The following is a 19,411-nucleotide window of genomic DNA, read 5'->3' as shown; positions in this document are numbered from 1 at the left end:
AAAAGAAAATTAAAAGAGCTAATTTCCTTTTTCACTCTACCATGTAAACCATAAATTTCTTGTCCCTGACATATTCCAAGATCTGTTTGAACAGATAGATTTATCTCGTCCAGTTATTTTCCAAATGGATAGCTGGATAAAGTATTGGTTTTTTTTAAAGCTACCAAATGCTTTCATAATTGTTTGAAGAAGACAGTATGACCATTGTCTTCTGATTGATGCAAAACCTCATTTAAGGCAGTGTTCTTCTTATCTATGAGCAGAAGTATTCCATGAATTATATTCAGAATACAGTGCTGTATCGCTCCTTTTTCCTGCCTAGTTTTTCTTTGTTTTGTTTTGGGAGGCACAGATGTAGAGGGGATTAACCCTACCTCTTCCTGTGATTTATCCCACCATCAGTAAAATGGCAATTATGTCAGTTTTATTTCTTTTTTTTTTTTTTTTTTTTTTTCTGCCTAGGAATTAAATTGAGATGAATTCTTACTGATTGGGACTACTGCTTTGAAAACCTACCCATATTAGTGTCTTGCTGAAGAGTTTTTTTAATTTGGAGGGGAAAAAGCCCATATCCTCTCCAAACCTTTTCAGTAAGCAATGGTAGAAATATAAATATAGGTTACTGAGGTTATTGTCTTAGCTGGCTTTGATACTGAGGCATCAGAAGGAATATCTATGTGTACAGGCATTTCTGTGCTAGAAACTGCCTTGGGCAGGAAGCGCACATGGAAATTCTGTGGGTTTCTCCCTAAATTTAAGTTCAGAGAAGTTCTAGTTATTCAGAAGATGTCACAGAGCAGTACTGTCCTGCAAACTGATGCAGTACTGGAATTTCGTGCTTTGAAACAAGCTGAGTGTTTGCCTTAGAACTATCTGTTTTACTTCATAGTATTTGTTATGCCTTCCTATATGGAAGAGAATAATCCAGTGGCATAAATTTGGTTTTTTCTTTTAACAAAAAGAAGCTCATTTGATGTTGGAATTTTTTGCTATGTGGACATGGAACAGACTCTTTTAATAAAATGTCTTTGTTGCCATTCTGCGTTCAAAAGATGTCTGAATAAATCAGCCTTAGAAGATTTCAAAATAAGTATTGTAACTTGAGACTATTACATAATTTTATTTTTTTTTCCTTTTGCTAGTCTAAATTTTTTACTTTGGGGGAAATGGTTTGTTTTAAGAATGTAGAATAATATTGCCAGTAAGTAGATATTTTCTTGCATTTAATGGATTAAAAAAGAAATAATTTCATCAGTAGCCCAGTATCTGCTCTGGAGAAAATTAAACCTCTTTCTTTGAACAATTAAATTTTTTAGTAGTCTCCAGTATATTCAGCAATACTGGCTTTTATAAGCCCATTCTGTGGAATCATTTGGTAGCATTTTTCGTTGGATATTCTGCTATTCCCAAATAAGAATGAAATGGTTTTGATTGTTCTTGTGCTTTATTTTGCTTAAAAGGTAGAGTAAAAGTAAAAGCAAGGTAAAAAATTAAAAAGACAGAATTTACTCTGCCTTGTCAAAACATCCATCTGTCAAACTTCTTATCCCCCTTGTAAGTCACAAGTGCTCTGTATTCAATTTTTCATTGCAAGCATTGAATTTTATTACTTTTACTTGTTATAACTGAGTGATGATAAAGGATTAGCTGTTCTATAAACATGTATGTAATGTTAAGTATTTTATTTGTTTTGGTAGGCCTCAACAAATAATGAAAGTTCAAATCACAGTTTTGGAAGCTTGGGATCTTTAAGCGATAAAGAATCAGAGGTAAGTATATGGGGCAGATTCATTATTACCTCAGTTTTAATGCTTACAAACCATAATATTATATTCCACTTAATGTTTTATACAGAAGCTTTTACAGTAAAATTCAAAATGTACAGCTACACAGGAATAAACATACCTTACTAAAATGCTGCTCTCTCGGAGGAGAGGACATGACTTCATTAAATTTATTTGGACTTTTGGTCATGAAACTTGTTGCTTCTGCTTCTTTATAATCTTGTGTAGTCATGCTATGTGGATACATGCAGCTTTTGGAACTGAAACTGCTTAAAACAGTTTGCTGTCTTTTGTGTAGTAAGTAGTAAGGTTTTCCTCAGCCCAGATACACTTAGAAAGGTCTTAGACTGTATCTTAGAAAATACTCAAGAAAGAAGTTTGCTGTGTTTTCTTTCAAAATCTGCATTTACTCCAAGGTCAGACAGTATCTGTCATTTGCATTTGTAAAACCTGCAGTTGTCACTAAATATTTTCTTATGTAGTACCACTTCAAAATCCAAAAAAGATTGATACTCTTACCAGGTTTTAATGTGCGGAGTGCAGACTTCCCTGGAGTAGATTTTCCTCTTACTGACCAGCATTGACATAATTGCAGTAATGCAGCCCTTATAACTTGCCTGTTTTGGGGTTGGTGAGTCCCTCTGATGGTTTTGCCTGTGTTTGACACAGATTCTATCAATGAGATTATACCAATTGTAAGCCAGAGAATTTAGCCAAGGCTAGACCTGTGTTGGGGTATGCGTTATGCTGGAGGGAGAGGAGTATGGAACGTGCTTTTGACCTTATTTTCACATGTTAAAAGCTTTATTTTGGGACCTAATTGTTCATTCAGCCACTTACTGTGGCACACTGTCTGATGCTTGCTTCTTGTGTACTGGGATGGATTTAGTTGGTTCCCAAGTCTTGATACCTTATAAATAAACCTTTGGTATGTATGATTTAATGCTTTCCTCTGAAAGGCTGTGTCTTCTTTCCCTTGCCTTTCCTAGCTGGCTTCTGCCTGTTATTTTTACTAATGGCTTTTCCTGGAAATATCTGGGGCAGTGTTGCAGTGATGCAATTCTGATACAGGTGTGGGAATGGAAGTGTGCTGCAGCAGCCTGAAGGATACGATGCATTATAGCAATTCCTTGACATAAAAATGTGTCTATGAGTAGTCAAGTGATCTCAGAACACTGACCATACATGTAATGACTTTTTTTGTGTAGTAAAATGTTATTTTAGAGTTGAATGCAAGAGATACAGAGGCAAGGATTTTCCAAGGCATTTAAGTTTGAAAGTTCAGTCCATATATTCAGTCTGTACAGTGTTTTAACCTGAAGCCATGCTTCTGAATAGGGACAGTTTGGGTTTTGTTTTTGTGGTTTGGTTGTTTGGTGGGGTTTTTTTGCTTTTGTTTGGGAGGGTGGTTTTTTTGTTGGTGTGTTGTATTGTTTTGGTTTTAATTGATTATTATTTGGTTGTTGGTTTTTTGTTTGTTTTGTTTTTAAAATATTCTAAAACTTGGATTCTTAAATGGAGATTTTTTTTCTAAAAAGTCCCTGTACAAATCCCCAGTGCATAGTGCTCCAGGTTTTTTCTGTATTTCTGAAAGATGAGTCGTAATGACATTGAATTATGAAATACGATTTCTTGACCCATTTTCAGAAGTTGTCAGCTGTATTCACTTAAGTTGTAATTGTAACAGCAAATATATTAACTTTTTAGATTTTTGTTCTTAAAATAACATCTGGTTACTTATATGCTGTAATTCTGTAAAAAGTACCCTTCAGCTGTTAATACTGCTAAAGGTTTTGGGTTTTTTGTGTTTTTTTGTTTTGTTTTGGTTTGGTTTGGTTTTTTGGTTTTTTGGTTTTTTTGTTTTTTTTTTTTTTTTTTTTTTTTTTGTTTTTGTTTTTGTTTTGTTTTTGTTTTTTATGGTGTGACAAGGTTTCATAATATTAGGGAATTCTTGCTGTTGGTAGTGTAGAAACACAAAAACATTCTCATATGGGAAGCAGTGCCATAGTTTGATGTTGAGAGAGAACTGTTGTATTACAGTAGGTGTTGAGAGGAAAAGAAAGCAGAAGTGCAGGACTCAGATTCATAGCAAAGACACCAGCTTCTGATCAAATTGTGAGATACATTCCTGTCATCATTCTCTGCTTTCATCACTAAGTGGCACATTAGAAGAAAGAAAGAGACTATCTCCAGTTTTCAAAACAAGGCAGGCTTTACACACACACACACACACGCTTTTGTGATGTGCATTTTTTACTATTTGCACAGAGGACTGCCAAAAATCGAAACAGTGTATTTTTTTTTTGTCTGATGAGTGTATGAAGAGAGGCCACTATCTGAATAATAGTTTTAGTTGGGACTCTGCCAAGATAAACTTTGATTTGCAAAAATAACTTGAAATCATGTTTTATTCTAGATGCACTTAAGTGTTTTGAGCAATAAACAGTAGCTGGATGTGTGATCTTAATACCAAGATGTGTATTCAAGTTTATATTAAAATTTATGCATTATTATATGCTTTGTTGCTGTCGTACATGGGTCTTAATTTGAGTGTGTATTAGCTACTTGTAGTTGAGGTAAATCCTAAATTGGCTAACTCAAGTTGTGAACAAATTCTTCTGGTAGTCTTCCAATATTTTGCCCTTTCTTACCACTTATCATTCAGGCAGATGAATCCTCCTTGTTTTGGTTAGAAAGATATTGTTTATTTCTGCCTAGTGTGTTCTGTAGATAACGAATTATTTACAGGAGGACAGTGACTTTATTTTTCCTGTTTGATTAGTTATTTAAATGTTTTGTTCGGCTTGCTTGTAGCTCTTTAGTTACTGCAATTCCAAATAATAGACAGTCCTCATTATAAATGTAATGTCAGAAGTAACTAAGGGTTTGATCTAATTGGGATTTACAATGTGTTGTGGAGGAAAGCAGCACTGCTGTATTTGTTTGCTGTATTTGTAAAGCTTTGGGGAGAGGATAGGATTTAGAAGAAAATAATTGTGAAAAACTATCAGCTCATTCATTATGCAACTAAATCATAACATTAAGCATACTGGAGATTTAAGTGTCAAGAGACAAAAAATAAAACCTGGTTTTATTACATGTTTTAAAATTTTTTTCCTCTATAAAAATAACTTCCTCCGCATACTGTTCTGCAATAATGGTAGAAAACTTAACAATAAATAAAATATATAAAAATACCGAGGGTTTTTTTAAAGGAGATATTGTTGAGTTGAGTTGAGAATTGGTGTTTAGAAGTATTAAATTTCTAAAAGAGGATGTGAAAAGTCAAAATTTAAAACTTCAAGTATGAAGAGGAGATTCAAGGCAAGGACATTAAAGTTGAAGGGTAAACAAGGATCAACAAGACTGTGATGACCAAGACCAGGCTCTGCTAATATGCCAGGCCATGGGCAGCTTTAGTATAGCTTTATAGTCTAGCTTTGCATAACATCAGAACTGTTTTGTCTTGCTTATGAAATAGTGGGATTTTAATCTTAACTATATGTAAATCCCTTTGAAGTGACTGAAAGAAGCTTCAGTCTTCGTTTATCAGGAGGATACTCCACAGCCCCATTAGTCTTCAGTGTCTTGTAATTTCTATGATTCCATTCATTAGAAAGGATTTTGGAGAACATTTTCTAGTGATTGATGTACGATGTACATTACCATGTGAATTTTGTACTTAGAAAAGGTGAACATGACCTTGTTGGGTAGCCTCGTTAATAACCTCATTAGTGTGCTAATACTTTTTAGTTTGGAAGGTTAAATTTAACACTGAATGAAATCAGAAGAGCTTAAGGAAATAGACACTTATGAATTAGGTGAGTTTTGGTTTTAAAGCTATAAACTTCTTTAAATGTCTGGGTTTTAAATATGAGACATCAGTCGATTGCAGTTGGAAACTAATTTTGATGGGGCAAAATAAATGCTTAGTCATTAATTAGCTTTTAAAACAGCTGGGGTTTTTTTCATATGGCAGGTAAAACTGACTACATTAGAACCAAAACTGCAAAATTAAAAGCTGGAAAATAAGTATAACATGAAAATTGCTTTTTAAAATAGTTTTAATTTAGTTTTGTGGATAGCTTAATCCTTCCAGTTTACCCTGGGAGTAATTGCAAATTAATTCAAGTAATTATTTGAAGCTACACTTTCTGCTTTTAGATCAAACAGTTTTAAACAATTTCCAGGAGTCTGTGTTTGTACAGGCTGTTAATATATGATAGCAGTGTAAATGATGCCACATTTGGGCTGGAAGAGTTAATTTAAAATAAAATGTAAAATTTGAAAGTTATTTGTAGCCTGGGTAACAGTTAACAATTACAAACTTCCAAAGGTGTTTTTTATGAGATAAAACATATAAAAATACATAATATAGATACAGAAGACCTTTTCTTGTCTTGACTATTCTTTTATAGACTGATCATTTTCTATGTATCACAGGTAACATGAAGTGGTTCTTTGCCCAAGAAAAATTATTCTAGGGTATTTGTAGAGAATTTATATTTTTATGATATCCACTTGAAGATCTTGAAACTGAAAACATGCTTGAAATGCTTTTAGTGATGGGTTGGGTATTTTAATATTGATATCATTTGCTGGCGTTGAGAAGAAATACTTGGAGCACAAAGTGACAAAAACAGTGAAATGATAAAAAGATGGTATGAAAAATTGGCAACATCACTGATCTCAATTTTAGTCGAGATATATAAGGATCATTGGATTTCTTAATTGTAAAATAAGAGTTCATGTAATGGCTTCCTGTGCTTTCCCCCAGCAACTGGTATGAGGCTGCTTGAAGGCTGAGTACACACACAGCTGGAGCATCTTCCTTGAACCAAGCAGCACATAGAATTAACTTAAAAGGGGGAGGCTAACTGGTGTTTTGAATCCTCAGACCAGGGAGAGCAAATATAATTTAGAAATGCTTCTTATCACAGCTCTTTCTTGTTAATATATGCTGATTGTAGTTTCTAGGCAAGCACATATAATATTCTTGGAATGAAATGGGGATGACAAAACTTTTTTAAGTGGATAGATGCTCAAATTTTGAGCAACTGCTTTGTTGTTGGGTTTTTTTGTTTATTTGGGTTTTGCCTTGTTGTTGGTTGGGATTTTTGTTTTGTTTTTTTTAATCCTAAATAGATTATAGAAATTTACAGGTTTATGTTAGTTTTGAGATGACTTCTGCACTTCTGCAAAATGGACGGCATTGTTTGCTTCCTAAGGAAGCACTAGAATTTTGTGTTGCACTGTGGTGTTACGTAGAAAACACCATCAAGAATGGTATCAATACTTACTTCACTAACTATTCAGCTTTAAACACCCACTGAAGGTCTGGGTAAAATGTAGCCATAAGTGAAATCAAATTGGATGTTCATAAACCCCAGAATGAATGAAAAGATATGATTGTTAATGTTACAGTTAATGTGTAGAATTGCCTTTTGGAGAATTATTTAAGAGCTATTTATTTCTTAAATATTTTTTCTAGCTTGTGTTTATCTGATTGACTCAATTTTTTACTATAACCTGAAATTACATCCCTGTTAAATTGTGAAATCATGTTTTATGAGTAATGGTTTAAGTTTATTTTCACAAAAATAAAGCAAATACTATAAATAGAGAGAGCTTCTGTTGGATTGTATTCTTTTTGTTATTTGTAGACTCCAGAGAAGAAACAGTCAGAACCTTCCAGAGGAAGAAAAAGAAAAGCAGACCACTCAGAGTTGAGAGCAGCCAGGTAAAGCAAAAATTTAAGTGAAATATTAAAGTTATTACATGTCATTAGTCCAGTTATAATGCACCAAAGTTTAGCCTGTTAGCCTTAAACAATTCTTCATTTTTGCTTGTATTTTGCATAAGACAGGTGTTGGGTTTTGGATCCTCCCTCCCTGCTCATTTGTCACTGGGAGGGTTAGACAAGTAAAACCTGAACTGAGCTGGTAACTGTCTATAAGAATCGTGTGCTACTGCACGTGTAACTTGCAGCTGTGACAAAACCCTCTATACTTTTTAAGAATTGTAGCAGCTTCTTTCATACAAAATGCCTTTATGGTTTGTATTTCTTTTCAATATTGTAATGGGGAAAGCGGATTACAGAACATAGCATCTTGATTGCCTCTTTTTTAGGTATATTTAAAAATCGAATTGTATTCTTTCTTACATGGATTATTGTACAGTGTAGCTATCTAGAAAAATGGGGAGGAGGCTGATTTTTAAATTTAATACTTACGTAGCATAGTTTTTGTCATGTCTCTCTTTAAAGAGACTTTTCAGGAAACATGGTGGAAATTTAGCTTCAAGACAAAAAGTTCATCAGAAGAGGAGAGGAAACAGTTTTGACAACATCTGTATTAGCTTCTTTTTGATTCCTGGCAGACCTAAGAAGTGACACTTCAGATAGCCTTGAATGGGCTTCAATTTCTGGAAGTCTTAGTGATACAACATTCAACAATTATGTAGTTTGACTAAAATTAATTTCTTTGTAAGTGTTGCTTCGTAGAGATGTGTTTTGTTCAAAGAACTTGAATGAGATTTCCTGTTTCCATTGTTCTCATAGCCTGTCAAATTTATGAAGGTTTTGGCATAGACAGCATTATCATAATGTCTAATAATTACTGTTTTACTGTGAGCAGCAGTGAAAATGAATAGTCTGCACTGCAGTATTCTCAAGGAATTGCCCTTGGAAGTTGCAGCGTATTGGAGTGGTACAATGCAGTTGTAAGACTGCAGGTACTGCTGTTGTGTTGAAAAGAGGAACTCTTTCTTGTATATTGCATGCCTAAGTTTTTTACTTTTTAACATGCAAAATAATACATAAATGATGAAGAAAAGTGTTGTTAAGAACATGGAGGTAATTGGAAGGTGGAATAAAATCAGTGTAAACCTATTCATAATTGGCTATCTCAAAATAATTTTGTTTTTTCAGTGCAGAGTTCTGCAACATACATTTTATTATAAAATAGATTTTTCCATACTGAAAAGCAATGCAACCTGTCTCATTTATCTGGATGTAAGCAAATTTTAATTTTATGAAGTTACACGTGGGAATTAAGCTTGAAGACAGAAGTCACTAGCAGAATCATAGGACAGGTAAAGAACTGGCCAGAGGCCAGCAGCAGTGGTATGCCACAGTAGTCTGGGAGCTGCTGGAGGAGCTAGCTGTGTGCTCTGCTAGGTCTGAATTATTTTATCTAAATATTTTTGTCAAAAGACTTGTTACAAAAAAGGGTGCTAGATGTTTGTGTTTCTTCATGGTATTTCTTATTGGCACAACGTAATGCAGCACTGCAAATATAGAGGAATATTAGACTAGGAAGTATTCTTCAGGGCTGAAGCAATACGAAAAGCTTGAAAATCGTTGCTAAAAAGTTCAAACTTAATATTTTGTACCTGCAAGAAATGATCTAATTTTGTTGTTTCAAAACTTCCTCTACTAAAGAAAAAGCTTTGAAGAATGGTCCATTTGCAGTGTGTCTCCTAACAAGTAGTTCGACTTGTACAGGAAACAAGTACAGTGTTAATATTTACCTGTCATTTTAAGGCCAAATAGGAAAAAAGCACATATGCCATCAGATAAGACATTGATGCAGTCTCTAGATTGCCACATATGGGTCACATTGACACCAATATGAAGTCTCAATACTGATTAAAATACTCTACTCCCATTCTGCTCTATTTATCTCCCTAGTTAACCCTGTGAGTTAGCTGATTCATAATCAGGTTCCAGGAATGGAAATAACCTGTTCTCTTCCCTGCATACATTGGCATGTATGACAATCCTTGGCCTGAACAATAGGGCACAATAACTCACCTGGAGTGTATAATGTTATCAGACTTGGTCAATTTGATATTTTTAGAGTGAAGTTTGAGGTAGTGCTTGAAAAGGGCAGGCATTTTCAGGTAAAGGTTTGATCTGTAGCATGAGAGATGAATTTCTTGTTGTGTAGAAGTGATCTAGGCTTACTGCAAAGTCTGCCCTAATCTGGTTTAGGAATTGAAGTGTGACTTAATTTCTGATTTGTCAATGAATGGAACATGCAAAATGGGTTTTTTTTGCCAATTCCTTAATGAGCTACGTAGGGAGATCACATATTAGCACATCAAAGAAAACCAATTAACAAGTGGTAAGATTTGCTATAATTACTGTATAGGTAAAACTGAAAGACAAATCTACAAGTAATTTATTTAATCAATTCTAATGTAATGATGTGTTTGTTTCAGGAAAGAATATTGGGGGACGTGGTCACAAGATTAGTGACTACTTTGAGGTAAGGTTTTTGTGTGTTTGTAAAATTTACTTAAGCTTTAAAATTTACAGCTGTTTTTGGATGTTACAGAAGTTTTGCTTGTAATGGACAGGCATCTTAAGAGGATACTCCTTTTTTTTCTTTATGTAATTTTTATGAGTATTAAACTTTGAAGTCGAGATGCCAAGGTCTCTTGGTGCAGCCTGAGCTAATATACAAAAACCATTTTCTTTCAGACTCTTCTTTAAATGGCCAGAGGCTACACTGAATTTTTTTTTAAAGTTATCCAATCTGATTTGCAAATTCTGTGTACAGATGAGCTGTATCATTCAGTAGTTGTATAATGTATTTTGATAAGAAGATTAACTAATTGGAGGGCCATATCTTCTCTACAGTATCAAGGTGGAAACGGCTCCAGTCCAGTGCGAGGCGTACCTCCTGCAATCCGATCTCCTCAGAATTCACATTCCGCTCCTTCTTCTGTAAGTCTGTGAACTTTCAACTGCTGGAGATACTTTGAACAGAATTGGAAGAGTTTTCAAAGGAAGAACTCATGGGAAGGAGTTAATTCTTTCAGCTATGGAAAAAAAAGGATCAAATTAAATATTAAAATGAATTTTCTGTTAATGCTGGGACTTTTTCTCTAAAGCATGATTTTTAAATACAAAGTAATTATGTAAAATGTTGAAGTGTTCAAATGTTCTAATGACATATATTCACAAGCCTCATACAGAGAATGGGAGGATTTTTTTTGTTACTTATGAGGAAATTGAACCCCTAACTTGGGACTTCAAAAGTGCAATTTTTGACAAGTCAAACTACAAGTTTTTAAATAATTGACACCTAGTTTGCCTGTATCCTTTTAAAATTCTCTTTGTTAGTGATGCTAATTGATTTTCTCCTCATATGCACAATTTCAGTGTTAGATCTACCATGTGTGATTGTAAATGGCCAAACAGAATCTGCTAGTTACAGAGAGGATTTGTTTTCTCTGCTGGTAGAGACCTCAGCTTTTATTCCATGTAATTTCACCTTCAGGCATCCTCTTATTCTTTCTAACCATATGGAATGTAATTCAGATTATGAAATTTGGCTTGAAAACAGTCTCATTCACACAAACTCTAGTGGGTTTGGGGAAGTTTCATTAACAGCATTTGTGTTCTGATCTGTGCTACCTTCCCCTTTCTGGTTTTCCCATGAGAAATAACCACTCCAAAAATAACCCACATTATTTTTGAGATTTGAAAGCTTAGAAAAGTAAATCTGTGTAAAACTGATGTTGCCTTATGTCAGTCTTGTATTGTCTTCAACCTTTCAGTTTCCCAAATCTGACAATTTTAGTGTTCTCAGAGAATAAATTGTATCCTTTCTCAAGTGCGATAGGTAACAGCAATGTGATAACTCTCAGCGCAGTGCTCCAAATAGTATCTTCTGTAATAATGATACCTATCTCTCTATTCCATAGGATTTTCCTTCCAAGAGATGTAAACAAGGCTATGTTCATAATTGAACATTACAGTTTTATCTAAAATCCTTTGTCTTTATGCATCCCAGGTTCGACAGAATAGTCCTTCTCCTACTTCATTAGCTTTCGGGGACCACCCTATCACACAACCAAAGCAGTTATCTTTTAAAATCACTCAGGTAATTATTTTTGAGAAGATCTATCCTCTATCCTTTCAGACTGTAGAAAAACCTGGTATGTTTCTGTTTCTGTTTCAGTCTGTTTTAAAATCTCAAAGGCTTTCAAAAGCTTCCCTTTTTGCAATCCACTGAAGCATTTTTTTTTAAAACTGAAGCAATGTGTAATTTAAATACCTCTGTTTAGCTTTATGTTCTGTCCTTGCTCTGCTTCCGGTGTTGCACTCACGGGTAGTTAGGTGACTGTGTAGTTGGTAGGCATTTGCTTAAGATGAGCTCTGGTGTCATAAGTAGAGGCTGCTTTTTCAGTGACAGCTGCTGTTGTCTTGTTGCTTTTAAAATGACACTGGGGAAAAAAAATGAGGTGATAATCAAAATTATTAAAATATAGTTCTGTCATGACTTCTAAAAGCCAAAAGTTTTATTCTCTCTGCCATTTCTGATATGATCTGTTTTGTCTTTCACAAGTCAAGATCAAGGCTACTTCACCTGTTGACTAAATACAGAGACTTGAAAATAATTAACTGACATTTACATTCTTGCCCTTTTTTATATAGTTTCTGTGAACAAAACTTTTCAATTAGTGATTAAATCTTTTAACACTGTTAGTGGTTTGTATCAACAGTGAACAGTTGTCCTCATGAAGGTGGAGTGAAGTTTTGAATAAGAACCTTCATACATGAAAATAAGATGTACTGGTCTTGTTGAATCTTTTGGAGTAGTATATTTCTCTATGCAACAGCCTAAAGAAATAAAGGAGTACTTAAGAATTTACTTAAGAAGTAAATTTTAAAGGAAAGGATAAACATTTCAAAATGTTTTTGTTCTTTTTAGACTGATCTCACAATGCTGAAACTAGCTGCACTAGAAAGTAATAAAAATCAAGACTTGGAAAAGAAAGAAGGTCGTATAGATGACTTACTCAGGGTAAGTGTTAGCCTGATGTAAAGATATTTTTTCAGATAAACAGACAGTGATTTGGGGCATGTATCTTAAATGTGAATTTAAATGTAATCCTTCTTTTCAAAATTTACCCTGGAATTATGTAAATTGAAAGGTGAAAGAAGGTGTTAATTTTTGTAATTTTTTTTTACTAATTAGGTTTCTTAGTTCGCTGTACTCCACCTGTTTTCAGAAAAAAATTACTGCTTTTTCTCTGGAGAGTAATACGTAGAAATATGAAATAGAAAAAATAGTATTCACAATTTAGTCTGCTCAGTGTTTATATGTAATGCAAGTGCAATTTGTGCATCATCAGTATAAAATGTATGTAGACTGTTTAGCAGGTTTCAACAGCCCCAAACAAATTCAGGTAAATAACAGTGCTATGGTGTTTTTTAAAGGTAGTAAGTTAAATATAACTGGAATGTAAGAACCTCTTAACTTTCTACTCAGTGATTGAAACTTTATCATTGTGAAATTTTTATTTCCTTTTGAAAAGAAATAAAATTTTTAGGATTTTACATTATTTCAACAATCAGAGTCCAAAGCTAAAATTAACTTCCAATTTAACTCTGTAGGACTGGAAAAGGGATTGGTAAATGTTTTTATATATGTTTATACGCTGAATGCCTGTAATACAGAATGCATCTAATTGTAAAGAAATAAAACAGAAGTAGGACATCAGCCTCCAGATTGGGATACATCTGTGAAATTACATTTTCCTCTTGATATAAATTCTAATATGATGTTTGCATGTGCTTCTTAAGTCATGTGAAAGTAGCAACCTATCTTCTGTGACAGCTGATTAAAATAATGTTTTATATATCTTTAATATTTTGCATGTCTTATAGGCTAACTGTGATCTTAGAAGACAATAGATGAACAACAAAAGCTACTTGAAAATATAAAGAAAGATTAAACAAATGTATTTCAATGAGCAGAAGCTTCTAATTGAAAAGGTAAGTTACTGCTTTTAAAATCTGTGATAGAAACTGTAAAGGTGCTGTAGAACTCCATTACAATTCCTTCATTTTTACTTTAACTTTTTCAGACTGGTCTCTGATGCTGAAACTTCGTATGCATGGATTCTATCTGACACTAAATGTTTTTAATCCTGAATAGGAAATAAAAATGTTAACCCTTTGTCAAATTTTTATTTTAAGGGAAATATCCCATTATGAGTAATTCAGAATAGCAATGCATAAAAGATGTAGTATGTGGCAAATTATCTGGACAGACTTTGAGAATATATTGAAGTGAATGAAAAAATTCTGAATATAACTGTTGTGGAGAGGAGATGGATAGAATCTCTTGTGAGACACTTAAGTGGCTGAGATAATTTTTGATATAAATAAAAATGCAATTAATGGAAGCAAGGAAAAGTAGGTGACTGTTAACTTCATCCTATATGAAAAAAGTATTCAAATTTAAGCAATTATTTAAACTAGCAGCAGCTTCTTCAAAGACATGGTACATTGTTCTCTCCGTTAGGCCACCCTTACCAAAAAAATAATAAAATAAATCTTAGAAGTGAAACAGAGTCAGTTTATTGCCCAATTAGAATACAAAAAAGTTTAAGGTAAACATCCAAGATATCCACATGCAGTGCATTCCCATGTAAAGAGCTCATCAGTTGGTACAGTAGTGACATAGGTGCTCGGTCAAAGAGTCTCCAGCTAAGTGTAGTAGGTAGTAGGTGCACTTTTTCTGGTATCTAAGCAGGCTCATATAGTAATAGACATGTACAGAAATAATCTTAATTAAATGCCTGTATGATGCTGATCTATCAGTTTGCTGTGTTTACAATAAAAATTTTTAATTATGAACAATATTAAATGAAGACTGAATGGATCTTAGATATTTTTGTGCACAGATCAGTACACTCATTCTGACAACTGCAGGTGTTTGAGTTCTGCAGAAATTAGTCTAAATGGGTTAAATAGTAAAAGGTATTCTCATCTGCTTCCTTTTATCCTTCCATTAGAAGACTGTTGGAGGAAAAAAAACCTCATTTTTTCCTGAGATTTTTAACATTTTATTACTAAAAAAAGTTTTTTTCTGTTTTCTTAGAGCACACAGGAAAAGCTGGCAAGCAGAGAGAAAGCATGCAAGACAGATTACGCCTGGCATTTACAACAGTTCTCATGGTGCTTCATTTACTGAACAGTGGACAGATGGCTTGCATTTCAAAATCTTGTGAAGTTACAATGCGAGTTCTTAAAATTCTCACTAATTTAGTTCCCTCTAGTGGTTTTTTTATTACTAAGGTTTAGGGTGGAGCGCTTTCGTATGTTGCGTTTTACTTTTCCTTTGAAGCTTGAGAGATAGTGCAGAACTCCCTTAACAATGGAGAGTACACAAGGCTGTGTCTTTGAGAGACAGTTTGGTTTCACTGGATTTTGACTATCCTTAGAAAAGCATGAATGTACTAAAGCAGCACATAATATTCAGCTCAGCTGTAGAAAGATCTCTAAAACTATTGCAGTGACTTTCAAAGCAGCAAACCCTTATCACTCACTGAGGCAGATGAGGTCTGTGAAATTCTCATTGGCCACGTAGGTGCTGCCTGCACCATCCACATTGCAGCAGCTTTACAGGCATCAAGCCTTAGTGCCTGAAGGAGAAGTGACAAATTTGGTAGCCCACCTAGGGTCAAGTGTAGTGGATGGGGGAAAGCTGCTGCAACAGGTATTTAGCAGTGATGGCCAGGAAAAGAGTTCTGTGCAGTGCTTTAAGATGTTCTCTGGTAATGAGTCTGAGTCAGCCTTTGGAGATCCATGTATGTATGTATGTATGCATAAAATAATGCACCAACATTAATTTTTGAGGGCAACATGTAATTTTACATTTATGATTGCCTGGGGCATATTTGTAAAACAACTTTAAATTAATCTGTAATGTGTTTACATAAAAGCTGTAAGTGTGCCATGCAACCAAAACGACAACTTACTTGGAACAGTTATTTTAAAATCAGTATTTGACCTATAAACATCAAGTACTCTCTATTAATTGTTAGATTCTTTTGATGATTTAAAAAGGTATCCAGCTCAGATATGTTTTCTTTTTTTCTAGAAATGCATAGTACTTTCCAACCAAACCAAAAAAGTCCCCAAACAAAAAAACTCTAAAAAGTAAATGTGTCAAACTAAAAAATTTTCCTACCTTGTGAAGAACAGGTTTCTTTTTTGTAGGAAACATTCACATATACAATGAAGTTTTTAAAAAAATGTCTCAATGTTTATCAGTAAAAGATAGTCTCTAAAAAGCAAAATAATGAAACTTTAACAAAGCTTTTTTGGGGGTTTGCAGGCAGCAAGAATGGGTGAATCAACAAAGGAAGACATTGAAGGCAAAGAAAGCTCCTGGCCAAGAGAAAGCCTCCAACTACAAAACTCTAGGCACCATCTGCCAATTCTGAACCCAAGCAAGGAAAAATAAAGCTGTGAATGGGGCAGAAAACGATCCCTTGTTAGACCCAATTACCACAGCTGTAAGTTAACATTCAATCACTCTTTACATAAATTCTCAGAATTGTCTGTGAGTCTATTCAAATAACAGCATAAAAGACACTCAGTGTATTCAGCAGCTATATTCCTGAGGACTGCTGATGTAGGGAAATTTGCACCACTGCCTAGAAGATGTTGTACAATTGCCCGTTTTTATTTTGGTGAAATCACTAGAGAAGGCATGCTCTGTGTTTATGCAAGTTCCTTCGGTTTCCTTATCTACAGGGGTTCTTATCTTTTCTGACTCTTGTAATGTCACTCATACTATTGAATTTTCGTGATCCTTATTGTTTGGAGCCTCCTTAGTTAGACATCTTTTTTTTTTTTTTTTTGGTGTAACAGTCTTTAGCTGACAAGAAGAGCTTTTTCAGCCTTTACAGCTTTTTCAGTGTTTGAAGATGTGTCTAAAATCAAACAGAAAAAAACCCACTTTTTTCTCCTTCTATATGCTAGATCCTGAGAGCATCTATAAGAAGTTGTCAGTTCCATTCACATATTGACAAGGTTGAAATTATTTGTAATTTAAACATAAAAGTTGGGAGCTATCAAAGAATCCCATTATTCTGGTCACATTTTTCCTGCAGACAGAAGTGTGTAATTCGAGGCATAGACAGATGTGTTCTTGACATTAATTGGGTCTTTAAGAAGTTACTGCTTTGAGATACTGGTTATTGCCTCGATGCCAAGAGGCTGCAGCTGACATGTATCTGTTCTAGTCTTAAATAAAAAGTTAAGAACTAGGTAGAAAAGACTAACAAATTAGTATGGGTTCTTGCAGAAGTAGGCTACATGTGTTAAACGTGGTCATTTGTCACCTCTCACTCTGGAGGTAGTATCTTACACCTCTGGGAGTGGGGGTAAAGGCAGCTGCATGTGTTTTGCATAATGTGTTATTTTTTAGTTCCTATTGTGAAATTGGTTGGCTGTGTCAAAAATACCATGAAAATATGGTAGTAAGGCTGGTGATGTAAGCAAATCTTTATTGTTACTCATATCTTTTGGTAGAGAGGTGAAAAGTCGTTGCTCTGATTGATTCTTTAGTAATACTTAGTGCCTATGGTTTCTTGGAACATAATAATACTCTGAATAGTGTGGTAAAGATACCATAGTGTTAAAAAACCTTTTTGTTTGAATGCAATGCATCTTGTTATTAAAATAACATTTAAGTAGTGGAAAAAACCTGGAAAATGACAGAACTTTCAATTTGCCAGCTTTTGGCTGTGTCTTGATTATGTTAAATTTGTAATATTATGCTGCTTAGGAGGTGATAAAATATATATTTGGGAAAAAATACAGAAAATGTTCTAATTACAAGCAGGTCAAACTGAATTTCTGATAATAGACTTCTGAATATTTTCTTGTGTTATGCAGATTTAAATGATTTCCAAATGACTAAAACTTCAAATTTCATTTCATTTGGCTTAACCAGTTAAATGTTAAATGGCACATTAAAATACTTACATAAATAATGTGGAATATTATTGCTACTATAGATAATATGGAGTTGCTAGATAACAACCAGAATTGCACTTTGTATCTAATGCTAGCATAAATGTAAGATGTTATTGAACAAAAAGTTTTGCCTTTAAGTATACTATTGCTCAATGTATAATCTAGATACAGTTGCTTATAGGATAGTTTGTAATTGTTTCAAACCTTTGAAAAGGTCTGTAATGTCCCCCGAGATCAAGAATCATTAAGTTGCATGCTTTTAGGCCTTAACTGGAAAGACTTTAAAATGTTATGTTAGGTTTCATTACAGTTTTAAGTAGTATATTGTATTTATGTAGTATTATGTGTGATGCCTCTCTGCTCTCAGTAAGAATTAAATAATGTTTTGTGTATCTTGGTAGCACAATTATTAATTGTGCACTCCACGTCAGAGTGAATTGTCATCTCTGTGCCTGATCCTCACTTTACATTGTGCCTATCACTGTTCTGTGTGACTTTGAAAGTAATGATCTCAATTATAAGCCAAAGCAAAAGGTTTGTTATATAGGCATCAGAAATGCAAAGCTGCTCAAGATAATGAACTAAACCAGTAGTAAATTAGTACAACATACATGCAAGTGAACAACCAATTGTGGGTTTTTTTAAAGCAAACATGTAACAAAATCTCACTATCAGTTTTAGCAACAAGTATCTCTCCTGCAGTGTTATTTTGCTTTAGAAAAGTCTACAGCTGGAGGTATCGACAAGACAAAACAATCTGTAGCTTTGTAGGAAGCAGTACAATTGAAAACCTTTCTGAAACAGGTGTTAACTTTTGAAATGTATTTAGGGTGTGCCTAAGGTTTCCTGCTCTCAAAAGAACACTGATTCGAATTTAAATTTTTTGCACTGAATTATAGTATAGAATGGCCACTGCCAGTCTGAGCCAATGATGTTTAGTGTTCAAGTACATGGACAGATGAATCTAAACATGTCCTGGTTTTCCACCATCCTTTCCTTTTGGGCCTGAACTAGTCATCTCTACTGAGCTAAGTAATTTTACTAGACTACAAGAAAAAGTAAATTGGAATTTACTTAAAGAAAAATGTCATTTGAAGTAAAGGTTGCCTTCTTAGCTGTAGAAAAATCTGTTTGAGAACTTATTCCAAATTCTTTGACACCTGAGAGATTATGTACTAGTCCCTGCTCTTGGACAGCTTCGTTTCAGTAGGCAGTTATTGGGAGCAGTGTTTTATTTTGTTAGATGGCATAGTCCTTCCTGTGGCAGCCTCAGCTTTGTCAGTTGCATTCACTTGCCAGTCACCTCTTCCACAGCTTCCCAGTTCCTCCATGGAGTCTGCAGCATCCATGTCCTGCATGCAGTTTTGGAATAGAAGAGCAGAGGAGCTGGCAGAGTTTGTTACTGTAGCAATAAATGCATCATTTAGAGGGAGCATTCTGTTCTGTATGGAACAAATAAAATATTTCAGAAACTTTTTAGGCTGAACTGCCAAACAATGTGCCTGTTCACAGACAAGTAAGACAGCTCCTTTCCGACAGTCTCTTTCTAAGGCAGACATGGAAACAATAGATGAAAGACATCATGAAGGCTTGACTTGGTCAGTGTCTGCTTGTCCTTGTAGAATTCGAGGAACTAAGTGAAATAAGGCTGGACCAAAAAAGGAGCACTTAAGAAATTGTAACTAAAAAATTGTATTGATGTGTTTGGCTGCTGGTGGATGCCACATTCTGATGTGCCTGCGTACCAGAACAGTTTTCAACTGGAGAAGGTGGAGGGGATGATGTAAATGCCAGCTCCATTGTCATGAAACCAAGGACACTGACCATTTTTTTTTTC

At 34.4% G+C, this 19,411-nt stretch overlaps 1 protein-coding gene across 1 annotated transcript in view; it reads left to right on the top strand.

Annotated features, from left to right (window-relative positions):
* TLK1 (tousled like kinase 1) overlaps positions 1–19,411 on the top strand; it is a 66,953-nt gene that overhangs the window by 27,064 nt on the left and 20,478 nt on the right. The window contains 18 exon segments of the mRNA XM_030454349.1: positions 1,698–1,769; positions 7,448–7,509; positions 9,964–10,054; positions 10,429–10,515; positions 11,588–11,677; positions 12,509–12,601; positions 13,468–13,489; positions 13,492–13,512; positions 13,515–13,553; positions 13,556–13,575; positions 14,687–14,717; positions 14,720–14,755; positions 14,758–14,793; positions 14,796–14,817; positions 15,926–15,961; positions 15,963–16,039; positions 16,042–16,093; positions 16,095–16,106. Of these exon segments, the coding sequence (XP_030310209.1) occupies positions 1,698–1,769; positions 7,448–7,509; positions 9,964–10,054; positions 10,429–10,515; positions 11,588–11,677; positions 12,509–12,601; positions 13,468–13,489; positions 13,492–13,512; positions 13,515–13,553; positions 13,556–13,575; positions 14,687–14,717; positions 14,720–14,755; positions 14,758–14,793; positions 14,796–14,817; positions 15,926–15,961; positions 15,963–16,039; positions 16,042–16,093; positions 16,095–16,106 (899 nt within the window).

This window comes from Calypte anna, chromosome 7 (assembly GCF_003957555.1).
Source record: "Calypte anna isolate BGI_N300 chromosome 7, bCalAnn1_v1.p, whole genome shotgun sequence".
NCBI lineage: Eukaryota > Metazoa > Chordata > Aves > Apodiformes > Trochilidae > Calypte > Calypte anna.
This window is presented reverse-complemented; position numbering and strand designations above follow the sequence as displayed.